Below are 26,280 nucleotides of genomic sequence, written 5' to 3'. Positions count from 1 at the left end.
CGATCACACTGCAGTTAATCACACGAAGACACTTTCTACTGTACAGCTGTGCCAAATGAGAACAGCTTGACCAATTCAAAACAAGCAAACCTCTGAGCTCTCCTAACTGGAGTCGAACCTAAGACCTTCCGTTTACTAGTTCGGATGCTCTACCACTGAGCTACAGGAGACTCGTAGGAGCTAAGGCCATTAAATTAAGTTCATGTGACAAATATACTGTATACTTCATCTACGATTTATTCACCAGTCTTAAAACATAAAGCCCAGGCCAAACGACCTAACATTGTTGTATAACATTTGTTAGTTCAACAATGTTGAAACGTTTAGCACCCAATGTTTAATGACGTGTGTTCAACATTTTCTGTTAAAAGAATGTTTTGCTTTCGATCAAACATTTCGGCCAACATTTCACAAATGTTGAAGCGTTTAACCAGCGTTTCAACATTGTTGAACTAACAAATGTTGTACAACAATGTTAGATCGTTTAGCTGGGGCTTTACGTCATATTTCTTTGACAACATCTATATAAAAATAAATAAGACCTCAACAGAAATAGGGCATCGCGTCAGTTTTGAACTCTTGTAATATGTACAACTTTTGAATTTTCAAGGTTTTGCTACTTAACTACGTATTACTACGACTACTTTTTCACGTTTTTGAAAACTTGAGAAATAAAAGGGATTGTAAACCATTGTCTCGAAAACTAAAATGGTTTATATTCACTCTTATGAAAACTGTTTACAATATAACCCTTAAGAAAAGCATGTGATAAAAAAAAAAGTCGCTAGTGATTGAGAAACTAAAACCGCCGGCCAGCCTTTCTCCCGTTTTCTTTGTCATTTTCGGCCTTTTGAGATAAAATAACGTTACAAAAGATAACACCAGGTTCTTCTAGAAAAGATTCTCGTTGTCTGGCTATCAATAAAGCATGTTTCTGAAAGGTAAATCCAATCTGGCGGCTGGTTTATATATTATCGCCAACCAATCATCCAAAGACTTTTCTATGCCATTTTTTCACCAGTTCGATTTTCTCCTCGCAAACGCTAATTGCCCCTTGGCCTCCAAGGATACTAACGATCACAGCTATCGAGGGACCTCGGAGCTGAAGGGCTGGGATTAAACGGTCGTCCTCCAATCACACGGAAACCAACATCACCACTCAGACAGTACTCTTTATACGTAACCAAGCTGTAGTAAGACTAACATTTCCCCACTGTTTCCATTTGTTAGCACCGCCAGGTTTAGAAGTTCACTTCTTTTTAAGCCCACGGATTTTTATTCTGCTCAATTGAATCTGGGAGAGAAAAATCTTCAATTAATCATCTTCTCGAGGATTAGTTAATTTGTTGACATATAGTGCTCAAACTGGATTGACCAGAATGAACAGATTGTAAATGAATAAACCAATCAGCTCGTCGGAACATCAATTCACAGAAAGAAAGGACTTGAAATCTTTGCAGGCCAATCGCAGAATGTTTCCCCATCGGTAAGATGTCCAAGAAATCTTCTCTGCTACTGGCATTTATGGATTGCTCGTTGCGAAACATCTGAAATTTCCTTATCATACAGGAAAAGAATTTGTATATACGAATTTAAAAACAAAACATACACCATAGGACCTTCCTCACAAGGTTCACGTTCTCAAATCGACAATGAAATTTAAAAGTCGAGTAAGATGGCGAAATTAAATCACACTTGCCTTGCACAAACTCATCAATGGACTCCTCAGCCAAGCTGTGTTTTTCAAAGAGGCCTGGTAACTCGGGAACCGTGCTAGCCACAGAAGACTGGGATCTACGTAATGACACCTCATGTGAACTGGAACGAGAGAACGACGACACACAGTCCCGGATGTAAAATCATTCAATAAGCAAGGCAATCAGACTACCAAAGCAATGTAGATGCCTCTATAGAAAATTTGCTTTATTTGAAGGCAACCCTATCCCCCGTCCCACCGGGAAAACTCATCTAAAATATGCTTGGCCCCTTCAAAGTCTTGAAGCGTTCCTTAAGCGCATGAAGGAAATTAGGGGTCCGGGCGTAAAATACACAGCACTTGCTAACATTATCTCACGACTAGAGAAAAACTACTTCCGTCGTTAATTTTATCAGTGCAATCAGCAATACCTCAACTGCCGAAGATCTTTGCGAGACACTCTGACAGGCGTGGAGGCCTGGGAAGGAGCTCCTACTCCCTTCTCGGCAAGAGAATGCTAAAGGAGAAAGAATTTGCAAAGCTGTTAAACAGATTTTGAGCTGTCAAAACATAAAATTACTGAAGAACTACTTGCTCCTAACTATACGATGTTAATTATCTATGCATTTGGTCCAAGGCCAAGGTAAACTAAGAGAAGATTAAAAGGTAGAATTTTTTCCCCTTAGGATCACCTATCACTGACAATTTAGAAAGTCAAAATAAAAATGAAACACCAATACACTTCCTAACTCTGAAAGTGAATCAAATTGGCGATTCTTTATCCTGGTTCTTAGTTTGCTGTTGTTCTAAGCAAGCGGCTCCTTGAGCTTCAAATAAGAGCGAAAATTTCTATTTGTGTTTTCAAAGGCAGCTTGTTTGAACTTGAGCTCCAGTGCCCATTCTCGCAACAGCTCCAACAAGGTTTTGAATCTCTTCAATTGACTGATCAAAATCAGACAAGTAATTAAAACAGTCAATCAGTTAGCCCGGCTGTCAAATAGTCAATCAATTAAAGGGGAAGTATCACGCGAATTTGATGTCATTTCAAAACCCCAAAATAATTGTCTATCAACAGAAACAAAAAAAATAATTGTCTAGTTTTGTTATAAATTATACCACCAGTGTAATAAAACTGTCAATTAGTACCTCTGGCCAAAAACAGGGTAGGCCGGTATGGATTGAAACTTGAAAAATGTTAGGCTAACATTCTTCAAGTTCTCGCACTTTTGTTTCCAAAAATGCGCTAAAACAGATCACAAGTTATTCTTTTCAAGAATTGAGATGATTTCTTTCCTCTCGTTTTTTCTAGAATCATTTTGTAGCTAAGTGAAGGTCTTGTTTTATTATTTTTAACAAAAGAGGTCAAAAACCCCATGACACTTCCCCTTTAATGAACTAACAACGCGCTATATTGCAACGGGAAGACATCTGAATTTTGCTTTATTTAAATCTTGAAACTCATTTACAGACTCGAAATTTAAAACCATATTTTACGTAGGTGTTCACGAAAGAGAAAAATATTGACCATAGACAATTTATCAATATACCTTCATCCGGGAAACCTCAGTTGCTAACTGCTTGCCATGCGCATCACTGGTGCTCCTGTACTGAGGTTCAAGTTCACCGCTGGCCACAACAACATCGGACTCAATACTGGTCCCCATTCCCGACGCCATTTTCTCCCGTAATTTCTTTTTTAGATCTCGACTCGTCTTCTTGTAATAATAAAGATCTTTTTCAAGCAACTGGGCTCTATTCTCGAGTTCACTGTGAGGACAAGAAAAAAAAAACTGTAAAAGGAAAGGCTAATTCTCTAAGAAGCCCGAATGTATGAATTTTCACATATTCACTTTCAGCTTTTTCAGAATTATTGTTCCTCCAATATCTCTGAAAAATTGTGAAGTTATCTCGTTTTCTTTTTGGATTCCAATATCCCTTGCTTAAATATGCTTTTCCGTTATAGTCATAAACTGCGCAAAAATACCTCTGTATTAGGGGGCACTATCCCTAAATAACAGCGCTCGTCCAAGTGCTGTGATAGTTTACCCGCGGTTGGCACCTGTTACGTGTTTTTCTGTGGTAGCAAAATCACCCCCAACATAAGTGAATTTACTGCACCAAATCAATGAATAATTATTATCTTACAGCCAACTCTTTACCTTATTCTCTCATCCGGCGCCTCGTTAGCCTCAGCATCGCGAAGTTTGTTCATCAGGAACTGGATCTTTTGTTCATGTTTCTTTTGATATTCCACTAGTCTCCGGTCCCCTCTCATTTCAGCTTGCTGTAACCCTCGGCCCAGCTCACCGATGATACGCTCTTGCTCGTTGATACGGACCTAAAAACCGAAAACAACAAGCGGCTTCCGAATTACCCTAAGCCTCATTTTCAAATCGAGGCTTGGCATACAGCGTTTCCATTCGCTTGCATATGCCAATCAATTTCATGTGTTTGCTGTGCATCAATCCTCGCCTTGATGACGAGGCCAAAGAATCTCGGCGATGGCCCACATAACAACAACCAGGGATACTTTCAACAGGTTATTACAAGAAAGTTTCCACTCGCAGATAAAAAAAAAACTGATGTGTCAGGGAAAGGGCACACGTAGCTAGAAAGAAAAAAAGGAAGCTTATCTACAGTAGAAACTGTTAAAATTTGCAGAAGCGAGCGTGGACTGTGTAAATTTTAGCAACATAATAGGCGCAAAGCTAATTTTGTTCATTGATGATTTGGGATAGTCATCCAAAGTAGACGGTAAATTTTTGGAAGGTGTGTTGTGATATTGAATCTCAAAAAGTGCTTATGGACTTTCAGCGACTACATTTAATAATCCGCGAAAACAAACAGGTTGCAAGATGGGCGCGACGTTTTATTTCCACCCTTCTTCAGTGATGATAGTTAAAGGCCATATTATAAACGACAAAACATGCGTTTCACGGTATGCCGGAAAAAAAATACGCCAAAAGAGGCAAAGGTGGGCACTCGACTTATGGAGATGTCCTACTAACGGAAACATTGAAAAAATAAAGGAAGAAAGAACGAAAGGGTAGATTTCACTTGACCGTGTCCGTTTGGCGCCAAGTTGCACATTACACATTGAGAGTCTCAATCGAGCAAATAACCTACCTCCAGGTCGCTACATTTGAGCTCCAGTTTCTTTTCATTTCCTCGTAATTCAACAACCTTCTCGAAATATTTCGACAAAAGAGACGCGGCTTCCCCCGGGGCAAGGTTACTCAGCCTATTCACCAGTCCCTGGCGGTCCTTGTCCGTCGGAAATTTACCACTGTCCAGTTCCTTTTGTTTGTTTGCGATCCCGTCGTTTTTAAATTCAATGGCGGCTTCTAACGCCTCAATACCCTCATCAAGTTCAATAAGCCTGCAAAAAGGACAGACGTGAATCAGCTGCAAACAACGGCAAGTATGATTAGCAGCTCCATCATTGCGAGATTTTAACCTGTGAACAAAGAAGTTAGAAACACACTGTACGACATAGTAAACAATACCACGCGGGAGTATTGCTCAATAGTGTTCGTTTGAAGGTATTGCAATGGGTTTCATCTACAGACCCAAAAGCTATAACTAATAATGTACAGCAAAACACACTGTCCAATGGCCTCGACATGAATGGTCACAACATTAAATGTCGCCTACGTAGTACACTCAGAATCTAGAACTAACTTATACATTGAAACACAATAAGACAGAAAGCCCTCCACAAAGAAACAGCAATCGCAATTCCACCCAACGTCGAATGTAAGGACATTCTTAAAACTCGCAAAACTAATATCTGTTTTTACTTCTCCATCGACAAAGCACCACAGAAGTGAGTTTCTTCATCAACTTGAAGTTACTTTCCTGATCGACCGACACCTTTAAGCAGCTGGCACGGTACTCTGAGGGATTTTTTTTCCTTCGTTGTCTGTTTTCGATTTCGCATTTTTTTTTTTTTAATATTGGGTCACGTCCCCCCATCGCTCCATATTTTCCTATTTTACCTTCTTTCTTCCTTGGGTTCTAACAAAGAACCCTCGTGCAGTTTCTGTTCCAGCAGCTCTCGTTGCTTAAGAAGTTCATCTTTGGTTCTTTCAAGCTTGTGAATACTCTCTTCAGTCTTAGCTTGGCTTACTGCGTCGGTTTCTAGATAGAAAACAATTCTACGTTAAAAGTTAACAAAAGTTACGCTCTCCCTTGAACAAACTGACAAGACATTTGAAAGCCACCAAAGTTACTGAATGAAGATTCACGGCTTAGTATATAGCAAAAAGTGCAATCCTGTGAGAGGATGCTCGCGCAAAATGACAGAGACACTCGCCAGAACAACAAAGGTTTTTATAACTATACATTAAAATTAAATCCAGCGTTTTAAAACTAGAAATGAAGAAGATTATCACCATCGGCATTTTTGCCTTTTTGCTTGATCTGCTTCTCCACCTCTCCAAGTTGGCTCGATAAACGAAGTATATCCTAGAATGACAGAAGAATCATAAACGCTTAATAATAATAATAATAATGATAATAATAATAATAATAATAATAATAATAATAATAATAATAATAATAATAATAATAATAATGATAATGATGATGATGATGATGATGATGATGATGATGATGATGATGATGATAATGATAATGATTATGATAATGATAATGATAATGATAATGATAATGATAATGATAATGATAATAATAACAATAATGATAATAATAATAATAATAATAATAATAATAATAATAATAATAATAATGATAATAATAAAAATACTAAAAAAAAAAAGAATAAAATGCCCCACACGTTACTACGGTACGATCCTTGGAGTCTCTGCATGGATAATAAGCCCAGGAGAGATAAAAAAGGGATGGGATCAGTGCAGGCGTGTAACGACCGGTTTACACGCTACGATTTGTCGACCCGATGCTTCGGCCCTATAGTATGGGAGCGCAAATCGTACCCGATTTTGATTTTGAATTTTGGTTGACATGGCAGTTTGTTTGAGGCTGTCAGTACGATTTTCCGAATCGCTCCGATTTTCATTTCACGACGCAGTCGTAAATCGGGTGTCAAACAACACGAACGATTCGTGCTTCGATACTGCCGGACCTTTAACCTTCGCTCTCATCATTTTTGCTGATTTGATTTTCTCCGCCTGCTGGGTTTCTGTGGATAGTACAATACAAGACTAATCTATACTATGTAATGAACTCGGATACAATCCTCTTGTGAAAATCGCCATTGGAATATTCACTTAAATCGTTGTTCAAAGTCACCCACCAATTGACCGCACATTGCCACTAGTTCGCGTTCATCGACCCTAGCACGCTAAGAAAAAAAATTGTAATATTGACAATTGAAGTGTAGACTGAACCACTCCTCCTAGTTCGACCGCTACCTCTCAGACGCTCTCTACGATTTGAAATTTGAATTAAACCTCTCATTTAAAAATCTGAAAATTCCCACTTCACTGCTAGCTCGTACGCTCTGATCGACTTTAGATTTCCCTAAATTCTTGACCACGTAGCTTTTGTTCTCTTGACGGCTCCCAGTTTTCATCGTTAGTCAACTGCAGCCCTATGGGACCAGTTGTTCAAAAGCCGATTAATCCTAACCTCGATTAAAAGTTAACCGAAGTTTTAATCTAGCTCGTTAAATAAGTTTTGAAAGCTGATTTTAAGATAAAGGTAAAGAAAAATCTGAGTCAAAACTGAAGAACAAAAAGCTTTTGGAAAAATGCCTTTTTAGTTAGCAATTAAGGATGGTGCCTACATTTGTTGCTGCGCATAGGTTCTGCGCATCTCGAGACACTCGGCTTTCCTATGGGTGGTGCCTACTAATACACGGATATTCTGCGCGGTCTAAAACTATGCGAAGAAAGCAGAACTCATTAAGTGCTCTTGGTATCCAAAAATAAAATCGGGGGTAAACCATGCATTTTCAGAGATAATAAAGCATTAATTTGGAAAAAAAACACCATTCGTTGCTTTGTATTTTATGGTTTTTTACAGAAATTGTTGCTTAATGACCTCTAAAAAATGCGTTTTTCCTTTTGGATGTCAAAAGTCCTTACAAAGATCTGCTTTTCCCGCATAGCCATAAACCACACAAAAATACTTCTGTATTAGTAGGCACCGTCCTTAAACTGGAAACAAATTTCTCTCTAACCCAAGATTAGCTTAATCGGGCTTTGAACAATTGGGCCCTGATAGACCCAGCTTTAAGCATCAATTTAATGCCTTCTACGTACTTCGGTGAGAGCCACACAAATTCATACCCATACCTTAGTAAGTACTTGGCTGGATCGGAGTTTCTTCATTTCCAGTTCGCTCTTCTCAGCTAACATGGCTTCCTTGTTCAGTACTATCGCTTCTCTTTTCTTCAACTCTTCTTCTAAAGTTTCCATGGCTTCCTTTCTCTTCAACACTTTCTCCACTTCACTGTCTAGCCACTGACGACGCTGCTCTAGCTTCGCGTGTTCATCACTGAGGGAAGATATATCGTGAGAACACAAACACAATCGCTCCAAAGCAAATTTCTTGACCTGTCCGTGATATTAAAGACAGCCAAGGCCACAAAGTGGTGGCTATTGTTGACGTATAAGGCTATCAATGGCTTAGCGCCTTTTTATCTAAAGGAACTTATTAATCTTAAAGAACCATGTAAATACAAGTTACGCTCCGACTGTGATGGACTGCTACTTAACACTGTGAAATTCAAGACCTTAACAACGTTAGGAGATCGATCTTTTGCTGTGGCTGCGCCTAAACTATGGAATTTACTGCCCTATGCGATCAGGAGTAGCCCGTCTGTAGCATCTTTTAAACAGACACTCAAGACATTTTTATTTCAGAAAGCTTTTTTATAATTTTATATAGTTTCTAGTTTTACGTTTTTAAGCGCTGATGAAAATAGTCTTATTTATATCGGCGCTATATAAGTTTTATTATTATTATTATGATTATTATTATTATTATTACAAAGTCTTCAGTTAAAACACACACCAAACTTTGTACAGTCGACTCTAGATAACTCGAACCTTCAAGGGAAATTGAAAATGGTTCGAGTTATCGGGAGTTCGAGCTATCGAGGGTAAAATTATATAAAAAATGACCTGAAGGGAAAGGAAAATTGGTTCGAGTTAGTGAGGGTTCGAGTTATTGGGAGTCGACTGTATTCATCACAAACTTGAAGCATTAAGGTTTAAGATGGTGTCAAAACTTAGACGTTTCACGCAACGAAATTCTGACACAGGTTGCTTAAAAACTGCAGCGTGAACTTCGCAATTACTTACGCTGCACAGTCGCTTCAAAAGGTAGACGCAAAATTAGAAGCATATTAACTTTTCGCAACGATCGCACCAGCGGAAAAAACACGGAAAATTGGCCGTTGCAGGGAATGCTACAATAGCCCACTTTCTTCGCCAAACATGTCTCTCATCTGTGTAAGTACATGAAAGCTGCACAGAACGTCTGTAATGCAACACCATCGTGGAACAACTAATTTTTTACCGACATACAAAACTGCTCTTCCTCCTTTGCGTCACTTCCAAAGTATTATTGCCAGACGGCCTTTTTCTTCCTAGTCTTCGTGATTCTTTTATTGTGTATAGTTATCTTAGAAAAAAAAAAACGGTAAAAAAAAGGGGGGGGGGGGGGGGACAAAAAGTAGGAGGGCGCGGTGATAGTGAAAAGCGAGTCTACTCAGATGTAATCTCTATCGTGTTCTCGCGGTATTTGTATAAAATAATTTTAAAAACCTTTCTTCTTGGCAAGGGTTTGATGAAAACAAAACACTAAAACTCAAGACATATCCAGCACCTTTCTCTCTCTTCAGATCCTTGCTTGTTAACATTTCTGAGTCGTCTTTGTGCAGCCGCTACCTCCTCCGTTTTTCTCTTCAGAACTTTCTGCTGTTGGTTCATCTGATCTTCGAGTTCTTTGATTTTCTGTTGTTGTCTTTGCATGTCTCTTTCCATTTTAATTTTCCTGTCGGCTTCTTCCTTGAGCTTTTTTTGGAGCTGGTCTTGCTGATTTCTCATTCTGTCGATGTGCACCTCCAGTTCTTGTACTTTCTTTTCCCGTTCTTCGTGCAAGGCGCTTATTTTTTCATTGTCCTGGCAGAGATGTAGATAGAGGAAAAACCATTTCAGCCTGTTAAGTTATTTTGTGTTAAAGGTGTTATTTAGCATTGGCGTTCTCACACGGCGGTTACGAACTAAGTTACAGGGCGCGTAAAGATGGATGGATGGATGGATGGATGGATGGATGGATGGATGGATGGATGGATGGATGGATGGATTGATGGATGCTTTAAACGATAATTATATGCACAATATAACAAAACGCTGGATTTTGATTGGTTCTCAGTGCGCCTATTTTCGTGTAATCGCATAGCACGGTCAGACGGCTTCTAGAGACAACTTTTTCAAATAGGATTCCAGTATTTAAAAAATGGAATTCAAGATAACAAATAAAACATTACTCTGGTTAAAAATATATATATATAAATTTTAACTTTTAAACATTTAAAAATGTTTAAAATCCCAACGCTTCGGCTAAAACTGAAGCCTTCATCAGAGGGAGGCGATAAAATTTTCCCAATGAGCAAGATGTATAAAAAGAAAAAAACCCCGCAATTTTTGGAGCTTATTAACTCTTCTCCTTTAGAGCTAAATTCCAGATATTTCCATTCCCTCACTTTCGGTCAACTGAAACTCGATTCCCTTGTACTTTTCCTTTTTACAACTGATAGTCCAAATTTTCACTTTCTCTGATTTTAAGGGACAGAACAAGTCAACTGTGAACTGCCGTTTAAAGGGCGAAACAAGCACGAATGATCCTACACCAAACAGGTACCCCCGGGACCGACACCCCTGCTAATCTGGCTCGTAGAGAAGACCCCTAGATTGCGTCCAACCACACATACACCGTGAAACGAATATAATTTAAACGTGCATAGAAAGTAATTTTAAGCGTTTTAAAAATAAAACCCAAGCAATCGTCACCTTCTGTTTTCGTTTTAATGCCTGTAGTTTGGCTTCCACGGTCTGTAGCTTCTTCTTGTATTCAGACTCGACTTTCTGCTTCTCCGACACCTCGTAGTTAGCTTTAGACTCACACCCTTCTAATGTTTTCTTGCTCTCTTCTAGCTCCCTCTTTGCTTTCTCCAATTCTTGTTTCATGGATTTGATTTTCTCAGAGTACTGCTTTTTCATTTCTTTAGCTTCCTTGTCGCTCTTGACAAGTTCCTTGATCAGCTCTTCTTTTTGTCTAAAACCAATAACAAACGTGCAAAGGGTAATCACAATGCTATGAATAGAACATGGCTCTTTCTCCAGTAAGTTAGCCACCGCGAGCATTAATGCTGCCCAATGATCTTTGATGGGTGTTTGCAATCGATAACTTATTTAAGCGTTCTTGTTCAATTATGTTGGTAGTAGTAACTGTCGGATAGATCTCAATCGCCAATTATTGACCATCGCTCGTAGCGTTTCCATGGAATTGCTCAGTTTCGTTAAGCAGTGATAGTGATTATTAACGACCAGGGCTGAGTTGCTCGAAGCATGGTTAGCGCTAGCCATTGGTTAAGAGGTATTAAAACCTATAGGTTGTCATGGTATGTAACCCGGGTTAGCGCTAACCATGGCTTCGAGCAACTGGGCCCAGGCTTTTTAGAGGAAAATTACAACAGGTGCTACTTCTGCCCAATCTTTACCAAGGACTTTGATATCAGATTTCACTGAAATTCTATTAATTACAACTTCGATTTCAAATTTCTCATACGAAAATATTTTAATTTTAAGTTGATGTATGTAGATTGCACTTTTAATTATTTTATTACAGTGAGTTATCACAAAAACTTGAAAAAGTTACTTTAATCAGTGTTAACTAACATGACCCCACAAGCATAATCGTGTATAAATAAAGGATGATTGATTGATTGATTTGGATTAGCCTTTTGCTACGAAGGTCTAACGAAAACATATGTCTTAGGCTGATGTGCAGAACTCCAATCAATAGCCTGCGAGGCAGTCGTTTCCTTTGCAAGCGAGCGTGTCATGTGAACTCCAAATTTTGTTTGCTTCGGTTCTACTTCACCAGTCTTCTGCGCTCTGGAAAAGGCACATTATCAAAACAACATCATCAAGCGCTCTTGGAGTGGCTTTGTCGTATAAACTGTATTACCTGATATTGATATTTAAGTCTCTGAGTTTCTGCTGGGCTGAGTGAAGTCTCAGTTCTGATTGTTTGACTTCTTTTCCCATCACCTGAGTGCTTGATCGCAATGCTTCCACTTCACGATCATTTGGTCCTGTTACGTCGGGTTTTGATCCTTTGTCCCTTGACTCGCCAAGTTCTTTAGAGAAGACCTTTCGAAACGAAGAGAAAAAAAATGTTTTCACGCGATTTTTTTAATTTACTCTGAAATACATTTCGTTCTTCAAAAATGTCACTGAAGGATAGCAAACAGTCTTGTTATCAAACCCTAGTCTTGACATGTTTTGAAGACTTCACTTCTCCGCGAGGAGCAGGAACCTGGGGCATTTTCGGTCCATCTCTTTTGAGGTTCCATGTTCTACCCAGTTGTCTGAAAATAAGACGAATAATATAGCATTATATAATGTTAGTTTAGCAAAATAACAACAAAAAATGGTATGATAACTAGTAATATTCAAAGATAAGGGAGTGCATTCGATGATCTCGATCCCAGGCTCTCTCTCCTGTGCCAAGTTGGTGATGATGTCATCCGCCCCTGGAAAATCTGCGGGGGTGCCAGATGCGCGTCCCAAGATCCATTGATTCGTTGATTGTCCCACACAATCTCGACTCCAAACGCAATTAGGAGTGCGTTCTTTCTACGTAGAACGCAAAAATATGCTAAAGAAGCTACATAATGTAAGCAATGCTATTTGAACCGTAAAGAAGTCGTCGCATTGGACACTTTTTTTCTGAAACAAAACTAAATTACTAAATTGCGTTGCAAGCGGAAAGAGAGGACAAGTGTACAGGTCTCTCCAGGAATTTTTTTTCTACTCCTCATGAAAGCGTTTCTACACGAAATTCGTCGTAGCATAGTTAATGGTGGGACTGGTCATGAAACCTTGCCATGTTCAAAGTTGATGACAACGGTGCAGCGAAACGAATGTAAATATATGAAACATATATAATAATGCAGCGATTTGTGTTGGAAGGGCCGCGCCCGTGCACAATGACAATCCTTTGTTTTAACGTTCACGCAACAGTTGAATATCTTAACAGGAACGCTTCTATTGGCCAGTTGTTCCAACACTTTCAAAATCTATTGTGGTTTCTGCACGATTAAAGGTCAAAAATGCTAACTAAAAACATATAACAAAGAAGTTTGTCAACCATCCCCCTTTATTAACTATGGTCGCAGGGAACCCCTTCCCTTCAGGTGCTATCCGGAAATAAACTGGACTTTGCAATAAAGACCAAACTTTTACAACTGCACAGCTGAACACCGCATCTTCCTTATTTCAGGACCAAACGCATCATCTCCTTTTGAGATTTCTCGTTATTTAATTTCTCCTCCCAGTGCCAATCAGTTTTCAGGCCAATTGTTGAAAGAATTAAAGACAATCACCAACAAGGTTCTTATTTTTACCTGGACGGTTCGTGGTCAGCCTCGTCTTCACTCTCACTGGTGTCTGACAGCGTGCAGACCACCTCATCTTCTTCTTCGTGTTGGCTGACCAGCAGCTGACTACGGGCGCGAAAGTCTTGTATTATTCTGTCCGCTATAAACTGGAAAATCGCCAACGAACCAAAGTTGGATGAAACTAAAACAAATCTACATGAGTATAGTAAGACTAGACATGGACTAACTATCTGCTGGAAAAAATGTGTTGTTGTCTTTCCGAGAACCTTCGTGGCAGTCCTTTCCTTTTAGTCTATGTCCAAGGGACAGTGAGAAGCGAACGAAAGAGCTCCATGTGGGGGGGAGCAAAAATAACTAGAGCATTTTGTTTTGTTTTTTTTGTTTTTTTGTTTTTTTTGCTCCGTTTGGTGCTCCATGCTTCGCTCTGTTGTTAGGAATACTGAACCCGCTTACATGCCTGTAAAATTTGTGCCATATTTCAACCTAGGCAAAAACCACGAGTCTCCCATAGCTCAGTGTTTGGGCATGCAAACGGTATCAATTGGTTGGTTGGTTGGTTGATTGATTGATTGATCGATTTCAACTTAAGAATGCTCCCAGACATTTATTCATTCATCCATGTTGAAATTTCACACAAATGTTCTTACAGTTTGTTAACCTTGTACTGGCTGTCCTGCACTGTGCCCGTAAGGAATTCCTTTTTTCACCATGCATGGGAAAACAATTCGTTTGTTTGTTTTGTTTGTTGTTGTTGTTGTTGTTTTGTTTATTTCCCTTAAACTCACCACAGGCGGGCTGCTGTGCACTTCACGATTATTCTCGGGCCCAGATCCTTTAGTTACTGGCGCAGTTTGAACACGAATTCCATGGGAACTAGGGAGAACCATCGTGCCCTCTAGAAAAAAGGTCACAAGAGGACAATAGTCATTTTAAAACAAAAAATACCAAGATGGATTTTGCTCCGTTGACATTGCCCTAAAGCACTAGCTATGTAATTTCAAAAAAAATCTTTCTCTTCAGCACAAAGCTACTGTACCTCTCCCTTGGCTAAGAAGCAACTGATTAAGCTGAAGTTGCTGTTGAAATAGCTGATCTTCATGTTTCTTCAATCGTCTCAAAGTTTCTTCCAGCTGGTTGTTCAGTGAAACTTTCTCTTCTTCCAGTTCTCGCACATGATCTCTTAACGATTCAATTTCTTTGGTTTTCTCTGCAAAGATTTCTTCATCGCTGGACAAATCTTCTTTATACTGAATAAAGAAAAATGATAATCAGTCCAAAATTCGCAGACACCTCTTGGTCAAGACGAGGGTGATGTATAATATTCGGAACACAAACGTGTATTGGTAACAAACAGACTCCTTGTGTAATGTATTCTACTGTAATAAACTTAGAAGCTGAGATTCGTGTATCCGGCCGCTGTTATCAACCTTTGCAAAAGGACTAATTTAATTAATCAGAACTTTCCACTCTTACCTGAGTTGCAAGGCTACCGATTACAATATTTTGCAATAGGAAATATTGCAAAATTGTTCAATTTAGAAAGTGTACATCCTTGGCCATAATGTTCAAAAAAAAAAAAATAAAATACAAGAAAAAAACCTTGTTAAGTTCTTTTGTAAGTTGTTCTATAAGCTCGGCTTGTTGCTGTCGTGTGGTGTTTGGAGTCCAAATTGGTCTAGACTTGACCTGTTCTACAGCTTTAGATAACCGGTCAAACTGGTTGGCCTGGTTGTTAGACATCCCACCACTCTTGTGCATGGCTCTCAACTGGTTCATCGCATCAGACAGAAGTTGCTTGTACGTGTCGCATGCGCCACGAGACCTGACGAACAGAACACAAAACACGAATCAAATGGAATCAGTGAGAGAAGTCGAGACTTCACGGATGAGAGTTTTCGTCAGCTCTCGGTTTTTGACGTTGTTAGCTTAGTCAAAGTTCAAACGAGTGAAAGCTTCCAACAATCCGGGCCCAAGAACATGTGATCAGTTGATATCAAATTTAACGAGAGCTCACTAGAGTCACTAAGCTGATACTTGCCCTGCACGATGTGTGCGATATCTCTTGACATCTCATCATCTCTTAACCTCTCGCAAGGCTGTTCTTGTTTGTTAAGGGATCGACAATCAGTATAAAGAACAAACCGAATATGCAGGATGTTTGTCACATAAACCTAGTTCAATGGCCTTGGCTCCCACGAGTCTCCTGTATCTCAGTGGTATAGCAACCGAACTAGTAATCGGAAGGTCTTAGGTTCGACTCCTAATAGGAGAACTCGGATTTTCTTTTCCGAACATGCCCGGAAAACATCTATCATTCACTCCCCAAAATACAACATCACATTTATTTCGCAATATGAGAATTGTAAATCACCAAGGTTGCCGCCAGTTTCCCAGTAACTCAGTAGTTTGAGCATGTTATGTACAGAACATCATAAGTTCGATTCCCGTCCGGCGGAGAATTTTACTTTGTCCATGCTCGGGACTTGACGAATGCTCCACTTTTGTCAACAAACAAACAAACAAACAGACAGACTTACACTTAAAGGGTCAAATTCCGTTTAGAGAGCTCCGAATGTCACAACCATGAGTCAGACAAATTTAACCTAATTTAAATCACTGACAGCAACTCACTTCTCTAATTCATCTTCCAAAGCCTTGATTCGCTCAGCGTCTTCCACGGTACCTGCAGATCCAACGGACGATCCGCGACGTCTTTGAAGTTCTTCACGGAGAGCCTGTGAAAGACAGACACTTGTTTAAATGGGAAGCGAACTTGTCAAACAATTTGTTAAGTTGGGTATGTATGTTTATCACTTTGCACAATGACTGTGATGATGAGGTTCTTATGACCCAAAGTTGTCAAACTAGTTGTGTAGTTGGCCGGGATATGTCTGTTACTTTGTGTAACGTCGACCGTAATTTCCTAAATAAGCCTAAAAACTCAGAGGAAAAGAAATTTGCATGTGGTAACCGAGCCGGGTACATTCAGTTTTAGTGAATTTCAACGAAATCGCACCCGGACCAATGTGCCTGAGCGCTGTACAACTTTATTCCTCACGCATTTATCCACTAATTTGCTTGGACAGGATTGAAAACTAAAATATGTCCGTTGATTTCAAAAGGTTACAATAAAAGCCTGCCACTACGAAGTGCAGTGAGTCAATGGCTTTAGAAAGAAGTGAAAGGTATTGAAAAACGCTCGAAAAATCAGCTCTCCAATCTCTTTACGGTTTCGTAAATCAACTAAGTTGATAAAACCAAATATTCATATGAAATAAAGATGAGCCTAAAGGTGTCTTGTTAATACTAACAACACAAAGCTCACATAATAGCAATCATTGACAAGCGATTTCTGCAAAAAAATAAAATTTACTGACAAACAGACGCAACAGTTATTAAAAACAGTTTCTCTTTCTTAAACACAGTGTTCCTTCTCTTGAAACCAAACCATTAGGAAATACAACCTATTTTTAGTACGGTCTTTATCCTTCTAAAGGTTACAAATTAAAGGCAATTGTTGTCTTTTAAAGCATTTTCACTCCATTGTCGAAAGTTTTCCTACGGCCTAGCTTTACTGCCTTCTTTGATTGGTAAAAATCTTGCGCTTCTATCTTAGCCAAAAACAAGTCAAACCAATTGCGACTTACTCGTAAGTGTTTACCCGATTGTTGTGACTCCTTAGAACAATTAATTTGCTTTTTTGGTTTTAGAGCGTTTTTCAATTGAGTGTCGAAAGTAATTTCGCGTTTGATTTGGTTTTGCATTACTACGCTCTGTGATTGGTTAACATAACTCGCGCCACTTTCTCAACCAATGGGAATCCAATCAAAACCAATCGTGCTTTCGCCGCACGCGTTTTCCCGCGTTTGGCGCCAGTTACATGTATTTGCTTTGAATTCTGATTGGCTCGTTGTGTTGTTTGCATCTGTTGCGATTGGCCACAGTAATAACTTTGGTTTTGGGTTTACGATACTCAGTTGGAAACCACTCTATGCCGGACTACTCTGAGTGCAAATTACATAATTATTATAGCTGTAAAATTTAAGTGTGTTACCTGAATCTCACTCTGCATCTCTGCTAATCTTGTGTTCTGTGGATCTCGATTCACGACTGGTTTATTTCGGATATTTCTAGCCTACACAGGTAAAAATTAAATCATTGAGGCACCGAAATTGGCCATTTTCGAGTTGCCTTGAACCTCATTATGAAAGCGAGGCTTCGTGCATAGTTTTTAGCAAAGATATGCACTTATCCTTGCTATCGTTATGAGGTTCAAAGCAACTCGGAAAACGGCCTATTGTACATTGATCATTTACCGGCCTAGGCAAGTGCACAATTCCACGTATAACATTATGTAACACTTTCTCAGGTAGCATTCACACGTGACCAAGGGATGAAATAACTCTAGCAGTTTGCAACAAAAACGTCGTTTTTAAGTCGTTTTAAGAAGTTAACTGATTCAAAAAACACTAGAGAGCAATTTCAGATCTTTCTCCGATTTAGTTTTTTAATAACCTTATGTTCGCTTTACTTGTCATATCACATGCAACATTATTAGGTATACAAACTCACCCTGGTGGCATACTTCAAAGAGTTCAAATTTTCGGCAAAGTCTGCAGCACAAGGGCTCAAACAAGTTACCATGAGCGTTCTGGCATTACCGCCCAAGGAGTCTTTTAAAAGCCGTGTCACTTTGCTGTCTCTGTACGGAACATGAACCACCTGAAAAGTTATCAGAGCAATTTTTAATAACAAATAACAACTGGAGTCAACTACGAAAAGATTTATAAAGTGTAATTCGAAAGAAGCATTACATGTACATGTATGTATCACCTTCTTTTTGACATCTGAAAGAGCACTGATCACATTTCCCAAAGCTAACAAGCCAGTGTTGATGAACACAGATTCTTTGAACCTCTCTCCCACATTTCCTGTCCTGTGTGCTCGTTCTGAACCAGCAAGGTCAACAAAATGAAACTTGGCGTACTTGTAATCTGTGTACTCTGAAAAGAAAAACAAAATAGTCGAGCATTGGCCGTATCCTTAAGGACGGTGCCTAATTTTGTTACTGTGCATACGTTTTACGCATCTCAAGATACTTGGGTTCCCTGTGGGTGGTGCCTACTAATACAGGGATATTTTTGCGCGCTTTAAAACTATGCGGAAAAAGCAAAACGTAGCAAGAAAAAAAAATTGGGGGTAACCATGCATTTTTCAGAGATAATAAAGCTTCAATTTGATAAAAAATACCAAGCATCGCTTTGTGTTTTAGCACTTTTTAGAATTATTGTTGCTTAATTATCTCTAAAAAATGCGTGGTTACCTCCAATTTTCTTTTTGGATTCCAATAGCCCTTGCTAAGATCTGCTTTTCCGGCATAGTAATAAACTGCGCAAAAATACCTCTGTATTAGTAGGCAGCGTCCTTAACCTGCGTAGCCGTTACTGACGGTATTGCCTACGCATTAATTTAAAGACAATAGTTTCTGCGACTACGCAGGTTATGAGATCCTTACTGGGGGTTTTTCCAGTTGAAGGCGGCTAGTAAATGAAATTGAAAATCAATCCAAATCAAGATGCAGAGTCGAAATCACCAGAAACGCAGCGCTAGCAATAATTAATGCATGAAGTTGAAACGTGTAACGCGCGTGGTCACAGCATGCAAACACTTATTTTTGCTACGCATTCATTATTGATATTTGGGAAACGCACGAACTTTCGCGTTGAAACTGTATCACAATAGGGAAATTTATTACGTTTACAGCAAACGGCAGAAATAACCACGTGCCGCTTGCACTTTTCAGTTTCTCACTAAAATTGAGTAGCTTGGTGCTAGAATCAAAGGGCAGAATTATTTGGCACTATTCTCGTCTGTGTACTGATTTTTTCAAGAAAACATAAACGCGAATCTCACGTTTGCCGTTTGTGGTAAACGCGATTCTAAGTCTTTCTAATAACTTACTATTTTATAAGTAAGTGATTTCACTGGTCTATAAGTTTGTTTGACACTTCCCATTTATGGTACACACGAAACTGAATATTTACACCCTTCTGGCCAAAGAAAAGAAAGGGAAGTTATGCATTTCAACCCTTATGGGTTTCAAAGAGAGAGTTTCAGTATGGGACTAAGAGGCAATGTACACGATGGTGCTACAAGTCTGTACAATGGAGACTTACCCATTTCCGGTGTTATGCTACTTTTCCTCTCTGTGTCAAGTTCGTCTTCTTCAATCAATGGTTTTTGTTCTGTGCAATGAATCAGATTAATTGCTAGAGCCTACCCAAACCATATAGCTATTAAGCACATAAAATAAAACAAGCTTACTGGCTAGAGAGTTAACAAGGAAGTACAAAAATATTACACTGAAAAGATAAAACTGCCTTCTCCTTAAAACCATGCGGTACATGTTGCACAGGTCACGTTTACAGTAACTGTTCTAAATTCTAACACCTAACTCGAAAACAAATATTAAATAGTATGAACCATAAACTTTGCAACCTCATCTACCACACAAGGCTGGTACCTAAAGGCTAATATTTACACATACTGATTAAACTGGCAAATTTGACAAAGAAAATAAGTGAGCAGACAAATATTACCCCAGTTTCTAAAAGTAATAAATTTTTTTCAGCAGACCGATTTTTACCCCACATTACCACCAACAGCAATTTAAGAAATTAAACAGCAAATTGCAGCATGCAAATTGGCCCATGAGGTGTGATTGAACATACTAATTGGCCTGATTAATGATAATAAGTGCATGTAAATTGGCCTTAAAAAATAACATTTGAAGGAGCCCACAAGGCATTTCATGAAAAAGCTGAGAATTTAGGAGCCCAACTTGAAAAATACATGACTTTACAGTGTACGGAGGAGTGTTAGGTGCTGTAACAAAAAAGCTTAAATGTAGGCACCGACAGCAATTCCTACCCTAGGGCACCCAAAATGACCTGCATATGTTAGACAACAGTCTGGTCATTAATCCTATACATCACAAGCTCTTACCGATATACAGAGTAAAGATTGTATGTGATCTGCTGGAATGTTCATTCATGTTTGTAGTGCCAACCTGCCTCCCCGCAGATCCCAAATCCAGACAGCTCATCACCTCATCAGCTGTAGCAACAGGTTGTTCAGTCGCACCTACAATAACTGACAGAAGGATAATAAATAGTCAAAATGTATAACAGGTGGCTCCCTATAGTGTTACAATCACTGATTACTGAAGCTGTCAAGATCAACACTTTCTAATGTTAAACTCATCTTGAAACAACAGATGAGCTTGGGACCTGGTGCCTAAAAGATTGGTGGACAGTTCATATATAAACTAAGTTTCCGATTAAATCAATGTGATCACAAAATCAAATTTAATGGTACACTTTCTCACACTTACTTCAACAGAATGTTTTAAAAAATTGCAGAATTTGGCGTGTTGATGCCACATTTCACCTCTTTTCCCTTTTCAATTACGTGTTTGATCATTATGTGTGAAAAATGGACACATGACATATTTGGACATTCATATGATAAGTAAACTTATTTCTCACTCGGAGTTGGGAGCGGGGGCACGGAATGTTCTTTAATTCTCTTTTGCAAAAATCAAGTGTACAGTTTAAAGAAGGCTTGTGTACAAGATGTGTATCTTCAGAAATTGAGCCATGTTTGCCCCACATGCGAAAAGTCATTAGTCCCATTTGCGAGGCTACCTCATCAACCATTGCAAATTAGACTATGTACAGTGGGTGACTTATGTTGGAGGTCCTCGAGGACTATGTATGTACAGTGTAAATATGCATCAAGGTATGTCTGAGAAAGCAGAATAAAACTACAGACAAGATCTTGATAGATTTACAACAACTGTCATATTTATTTAATTGGTCCACTTAGAAAGCAAAAATCTAATCCAAAGTGACTTTTACCAGTATTTCCCTTGTCATCCTCTCTCACATGAATGTCTTTGCTGGATGTTTCCATATCAAGTAAGTCCCTCAACTCCTCCAAATAAATCTCAATATATGATACAGTGACAACATATTCTGTTTTGTTCTTATTTTCCTGAAAATCAAGTCTTCAAATTAGTCATAGGCACTGATACTCAGTGACACAGGTGAGTGAATTGCATGAATGTTCACAAGACACACGTATGTAGTATAGTTAAAAAATTTCGAGCTGCGTCATGTACATGCAATTTACTGATGGTGACTAGAAAATTGCACTAGAAAATTGATTTTCACAGTCCTCCTCTTATTTTATATTCTTAAACAGTGTGAAAGTAGAAAAAGATTTGATAACATTCATTATTAAAAACTGCATCATTGTATAATGCAATTCGAGGGATTTGATTGGCTTAGCGGCCATGGTATATGAGCAATTATACCATGGCCGAGAAATGGCGACCATTAAATTGCCTTCTGGTCATTCTTGCACTGCGAAATCAGTAAGATCTAGCAATATTTCTCGGTTGTTTTTAATAAAACAATTATTCCACTTGCGCTTGTTGGATATGAGATGATTATAGCCAACTCGGCGCTACGCGCCTCGTTGGTTATCTATCATCTCATATCCAACGCGCGCTCGTGGAATAATTGTTAATTACTGCGCAACATTTGAAGAACAATTTAGTAGGCTAATTAATCCTCCAAAACACCAGTCAAATACATGACAAGCACTGCAAAAAGGACTACATGGAAAAAAGCTAAATCTTAGCCAAGATCAGCGTTAAAAACATGATTATAAATTTGGTCATACATGTACCAGGCCCTGCCCTTCAATTGATTATCAAGCAAAATACATGTAACTATATGAAAATACAACAAAATTGTACATGTACATAATGTAAGAAACACCAATACTTTTTAGTGATCTTTGAAATTTCAGAATTTGTGTTTTTTGTTTTGTTTCCTTTAGTTTGTACTACATGCAGTCATCAACTTTCTTGTCACAATTAATTTTAAATTACCTGCAGGTTTAGGCTTTTTTAGCTGAAAGACATAATCCAATCAACCACCCAAACCTTGATTTTTGTGTTCGACGTAGGAAGAACACCTCCTAATACAGATTTGAGTCGAGATTTTATGGGACTTGTTGTGGATGGGTCGCGGATCTTGGGACACACATCTGGCATTCCCCCGCCCCCGGTTTTTTTGCAGGGGCGGATGACAAAAAAAAGAGAGAGAGCCTGAGATCGACATTGGCGTGGGCTTGCCAAAGGACAAAGAGCCTGGTGACATTGAACGCACTCTCTAATCTATGATTTTAGTAAATAAAATACTAGTCAATAACATATTTTGGGGGCCTGGAAAGTCATTTAGGATGTTTATTTGCACTGAGTCCTTCTCACATTGAAAAGATCAATATGTTGTCAGTGTCAGTAGCACTCAAAAACTGTATCCAAATGACAAAGAAAGTTTAAAAATATTTAATTTTAAATTAGCAAACAACGAAAGTTTTCATGTACCTCCATAATGTGAAATAGCTGTTTAACAGCTCGGAGAATGATCCCATACTCTTCTTCCAAGAGACCAGCGCTGTCTGTCCCACCAATTGTGTATGTCTTTCCTGAACCCTAAAACATTTTAAATATATTATTATGATTAGTTTTATCTAGTACCCACAGTCAACAACACATCAATATAATAATTATTAAGTAATCGTTAAGTGTACCTTCCAGGGCTGTCATTAAGTTTTTCAGCCACATGTTGCATTAAGCTTCTTTCCCGTAACAGTGTTATTAATTTCTGAGTAAAATAACCCTTCAACCATCAAGATCAGCCGTAACATCAAGGTTCTTTCAAAGATATTCAGTCATAACAGGTGTTACGGGTTACGGCCCTTAATGACAGCTCTGCCTTCTGATCATGAGTGTTTATTCCATCCAACCATCGTAACTTAAAAAAATATTCCAACAACAAGCTGGCACTTTGTTTGATAATTATATTCCATGAGTCTCTTCCCAGACAGCACCGGATACATACATTTATCCCATGCCATAGAGAAAACAGCCAATAAGAAAGCTAGAAACCTGTTGCATATTCTGCAGCTTGCAAGTCGGGTAGTATTCCACGAAAAAAATCCCAGCATTCCTCGAGGCCTACAAATACTTCTTACCTTTTTTTGAAAGGCTTTAATTTATATATTTAATGAGCAGTACCGTCCCATTTATATTTTTTTAATTTTTTGTCAAAACTTAATTTACTTTCAATATACTTTGAATATTTTTTCACTGATTGTATTTGCTGTTAAAGAGTGGATAGATAGATAGATAGATAGATAGTTTATTAAAAATGCATCGCAGCCAAAGGCTGAATTGCGCAATTATTTACAAATGTTTTATGATACTTTAAAAAATTACAGATGAATCCTTGATAATAAATAAAAAACTGATTACAGTTTTGTGTTAATGCAATGAGTGGCATGGGATAAATTAGTTAATATGCAATTTGCTTTCTTGTGGTATACCATGAAATTATCCCACTCATGACTTGATTTTGCTTAGTAATTTACGCACAAGCCTTTAGGCGAGTGTGTATACTAAGACAAATACTAAGAAAAATCAGGTCACTCGTGGGATATGTTTTACGGTATACCACTCAAAAGCATTGAACAACTAGTATGTACATGACTTATAACAAATGAAGTCAACTCACTGTTTGGCCATATGCAAAAACAGTCGCATTATATCCTTCCATGCAGCTCTTAACCAAAGGCTCCATACACTTGTCATAAACATCTGCCTGTACATGTAGAAACAGAGCAGAGCCTCATCTTAAGTTCACATTCAATTGACTGACAAGTTGCATTTTGAAAAACAACATGACCTTACCGACAAGATGCAATCTTGATGAGACCTACTGTAAGTTAAAAATATAATTCCTTAATTTTTTTTACCTTAAACTTCAAGATACAAAAAAAAAATAGTTTAGAATGCCCCTGACTTGATGCAAAACTTTCTGACTTTTTCTTGAAAAAAATTGTTTCTCCTGGCTGCATCCAGCTCAGTGACCAAAACTGTCAAGCTTGGAACTCTGTTCACACATGTGATATGCAATGGTCTGAGTACTCATACCTGGAATTTTTTTCTGGTTCATTTGTTTGTTTTGTAAATGTACAGTGTACTGTTTATCTGTTTGCTTGTTTGCTTTCGATGAGCATAGAAGCCTTGTGAGCCGCAGAGCTGTTAGGTTCAAGTCCTGTACAGTACTGGCCGTTAGCTGAAGTTGTTTCTAGGTAACCCATAGTTCAACTTATTTTATAAATACAGTATGTTACAGTACCAAGAAAAAATCAGCAAATGGCTGGCAGAGTGTGGAAATGCAAACAAAAGATTTTCAGATCTAAGATATGTCCACCTTCAAGCCAGACAGAATATAACTAATGTTTCATGTACATTGTATTTAAAGCGTGATGGCGGTGCTGATTGGATACATAAGACATCTGAACACACTGGTCAAGATGACAGAGAGATCTTCATCTAGAATTGAATGTTAAAGGATTAACGGCAAACGTGTGATTTGTGTTACAGTCAAACCAGGTCAAGCGTACCCCCCTATATTCTATTAATGAATCTATTATTTGAAAATTGAACGCGTTAGATGTTTCAAGTATTCAAATCAAAATTCGATTTTTGATTGGATTATACGAACAATGCATGAAACAAGAAAACCAGAAAGCCCACCGGAAAACCCCCCTCATCATATTCAAAGGGGAAATTCTTGATTTATATAATAGTATTTTCCAAAAACCAGATTTCTCGTGACTTGCAGCAGTCAACGCGTACTGTCAGAAAGAAAATTCGCCATTTTCAACCGCGCATGGTGTATTAAAGTGGGTTCTGTCGGATAAGTTTAAACTCACTAATGATCACTAAATGGACATTTTACGTTTATGCACTGGCGTTTATTCCGTTAGTTATAACATAACTCTAAATCTTTCTAACATTATAACTGCTACCTAGTACTAACATATTATTAGTATAAATCTACTATCAATTCTATCACGAATGCCATTCTCTGATTGGCTACGCTACTCGCTATCTATTCTGTGATAGATAGTGAGTAGCGGTTTTCAACAAAATGGCGGCTGCTTCGTCGTGTTTTCAAAGTGTCTTTGATGAGGATCATAGATAATTTACTTGTTTAGTTTTGAACAAGTAGTAGATTTATACTAAGACAATTAGATTATTCGCTCTCGATTTCTATGCATGATAGCTGGTTCGGGCTGCGCCCTGACATCAGCTATCAAGCGATAGAAATCTCAAACTCATAATCTAATTGTTAATTAGAATTATAATACTTCTTGATCATACAAGTCATGTAAATGTGTGATTTACCTGTGTAGTGATTGGAGGAAACACATAATCAAATGTGAATCCTCTATCCTTTCCAAGGATTAACTGAGGCTTGTCTGGAATGAAGCGAACACACTGAGGAACATTATGCACTATTTCCTGGCCAACCAATGGACGGACCTGGCATAGTGAAAGCAGCCAATGTACCACACATATCAGGCCAAGAAATAACTTTTTTTCTCAAAAGGACATACTAGTCATTTTTGTACCTCCTACATGTAAATAATAAACCCTTTGGTTGAAAAAAAAAATGTCAAGGCAGTCTTTTCTGTAATGCTATGGTTTAAGCTTAAACAATAAAATTTTATGAATAACTACTTATAAGCTTATGAAATACATGAACAGATCAGCTTAGCTAGTTTCAACCACTAATGATTTTACAATTTTTACATGCAAGCAGTACTTGTACTGCAAATGCTTACCCTGACAGCCACTTTCACGGGGACTTCACCCATTTTATACACTCATCAAACCAGCGATTCCAACCAAAAATGCAAAGCAATCGGAACTATCTTTTTGACCTCGAGCTACCTCGCAAAAGCATCCAACCCTTTCACAAATTTGGCGGTCAAATTTTTGACAGCCATGTTTGTTTTTCTTCAGTTGCGGATTCAGCTGATC

The 26,280-nt window shown here is 38.4% G+C and overlaps 1 protein-coding gene across 1 annotated transcript; it reads right to left on the bottom strand.

Moving 5' to 3' along the window:
• Positions 1–565: 565 nt before the first annotated feature.
• On the bottom strand, positions 566–26,267 carry LOC146456837 (kinesin-like protein KIF27). The gene is made up of 28 exons (XM_085092852.1): positions 26,082–26,267; positions 25,642–25,779; positions 23,960–24,046; positions 22,771–22,878; positions 21,233–21,368; positions 20,319–20,465; positions 19,490–19,558; positions 18,147–18,316; positions 17,886–18,035; positions 17,368–17,448; positions 15,945–16,048; positions 14,913–15,135; positions 14,350–14,560; positions 14,099–14,208; positions 13,320–13,459; positions 12,179–12,281; positions 11,879–12,063; positions 10,699–10,963; positions 9,512–9,807; positions 7,975–8,176; positions 6,091–6,163; positions 5,695–5,836; positions 4,823–5,075; positions 3,856–4,034; positions 3,244–3,463; positions 2,128–2,213; positions 1,700–1,818; positions 566–1,294 (listed from the first exon to the last, which is right to left on the bottom strand). Exons 1-28 carry the CDS (start codon positions 26,112–26,114, stop codon positions 1,260–1,262), a joined length of 4,065 nt encoding a protein of 1,354 aa, XP_084948978.1. The 5' UTR covers positions 26,115–26,267; the 3' UTR covers positions 566–1,259.
• Positions 26,268–26,280: the final 13 nt, after the last annotated feature.

Source organism: Pavona decussata, unplaced genomic scaffold, assembly GCF_977016875.1.
Source record: "Pavona decussata unplaced genomic scaffold, jaPavDecu1.1 SCAFFOLD_254, whole genome shotgun sequence".
NCBI lineage: Eukaryota > Metazoa > Cnidaria > Anthozoa > Scleractinia > Agariciidae > Pavona > Pavona decussata.
The sequence above is the reverse complement of the archived record's forward strand: the minus strand, read 5'-3'. Positions and strand labels throughout refer to the sequence as shown.

Bases quoted from the DNA above. Each gene is read 5' to 3' on its own strand.
- LOC146456837 (XM_085092852.1), bottom strand. From the start codon at position 26,114: ATGGGTGAAGTCCCCGTGAAAGTGGCTGTCAGG. The intron at 14,209-14,349 runs GTACAGTAGCTT...CCTTTTTTCTAG, and splicing joins GCTTCTTAGCCAAGGGAGAG to AGGGCACGATGGTTCTCCCT. The intron at 12,282-13,319 runs GTAAAAATAAGA...TCTTATTTTCAG, and splicing joins GCTGACCACGAACCGTCCAG to ACAACTGGGTAGAACATGGA.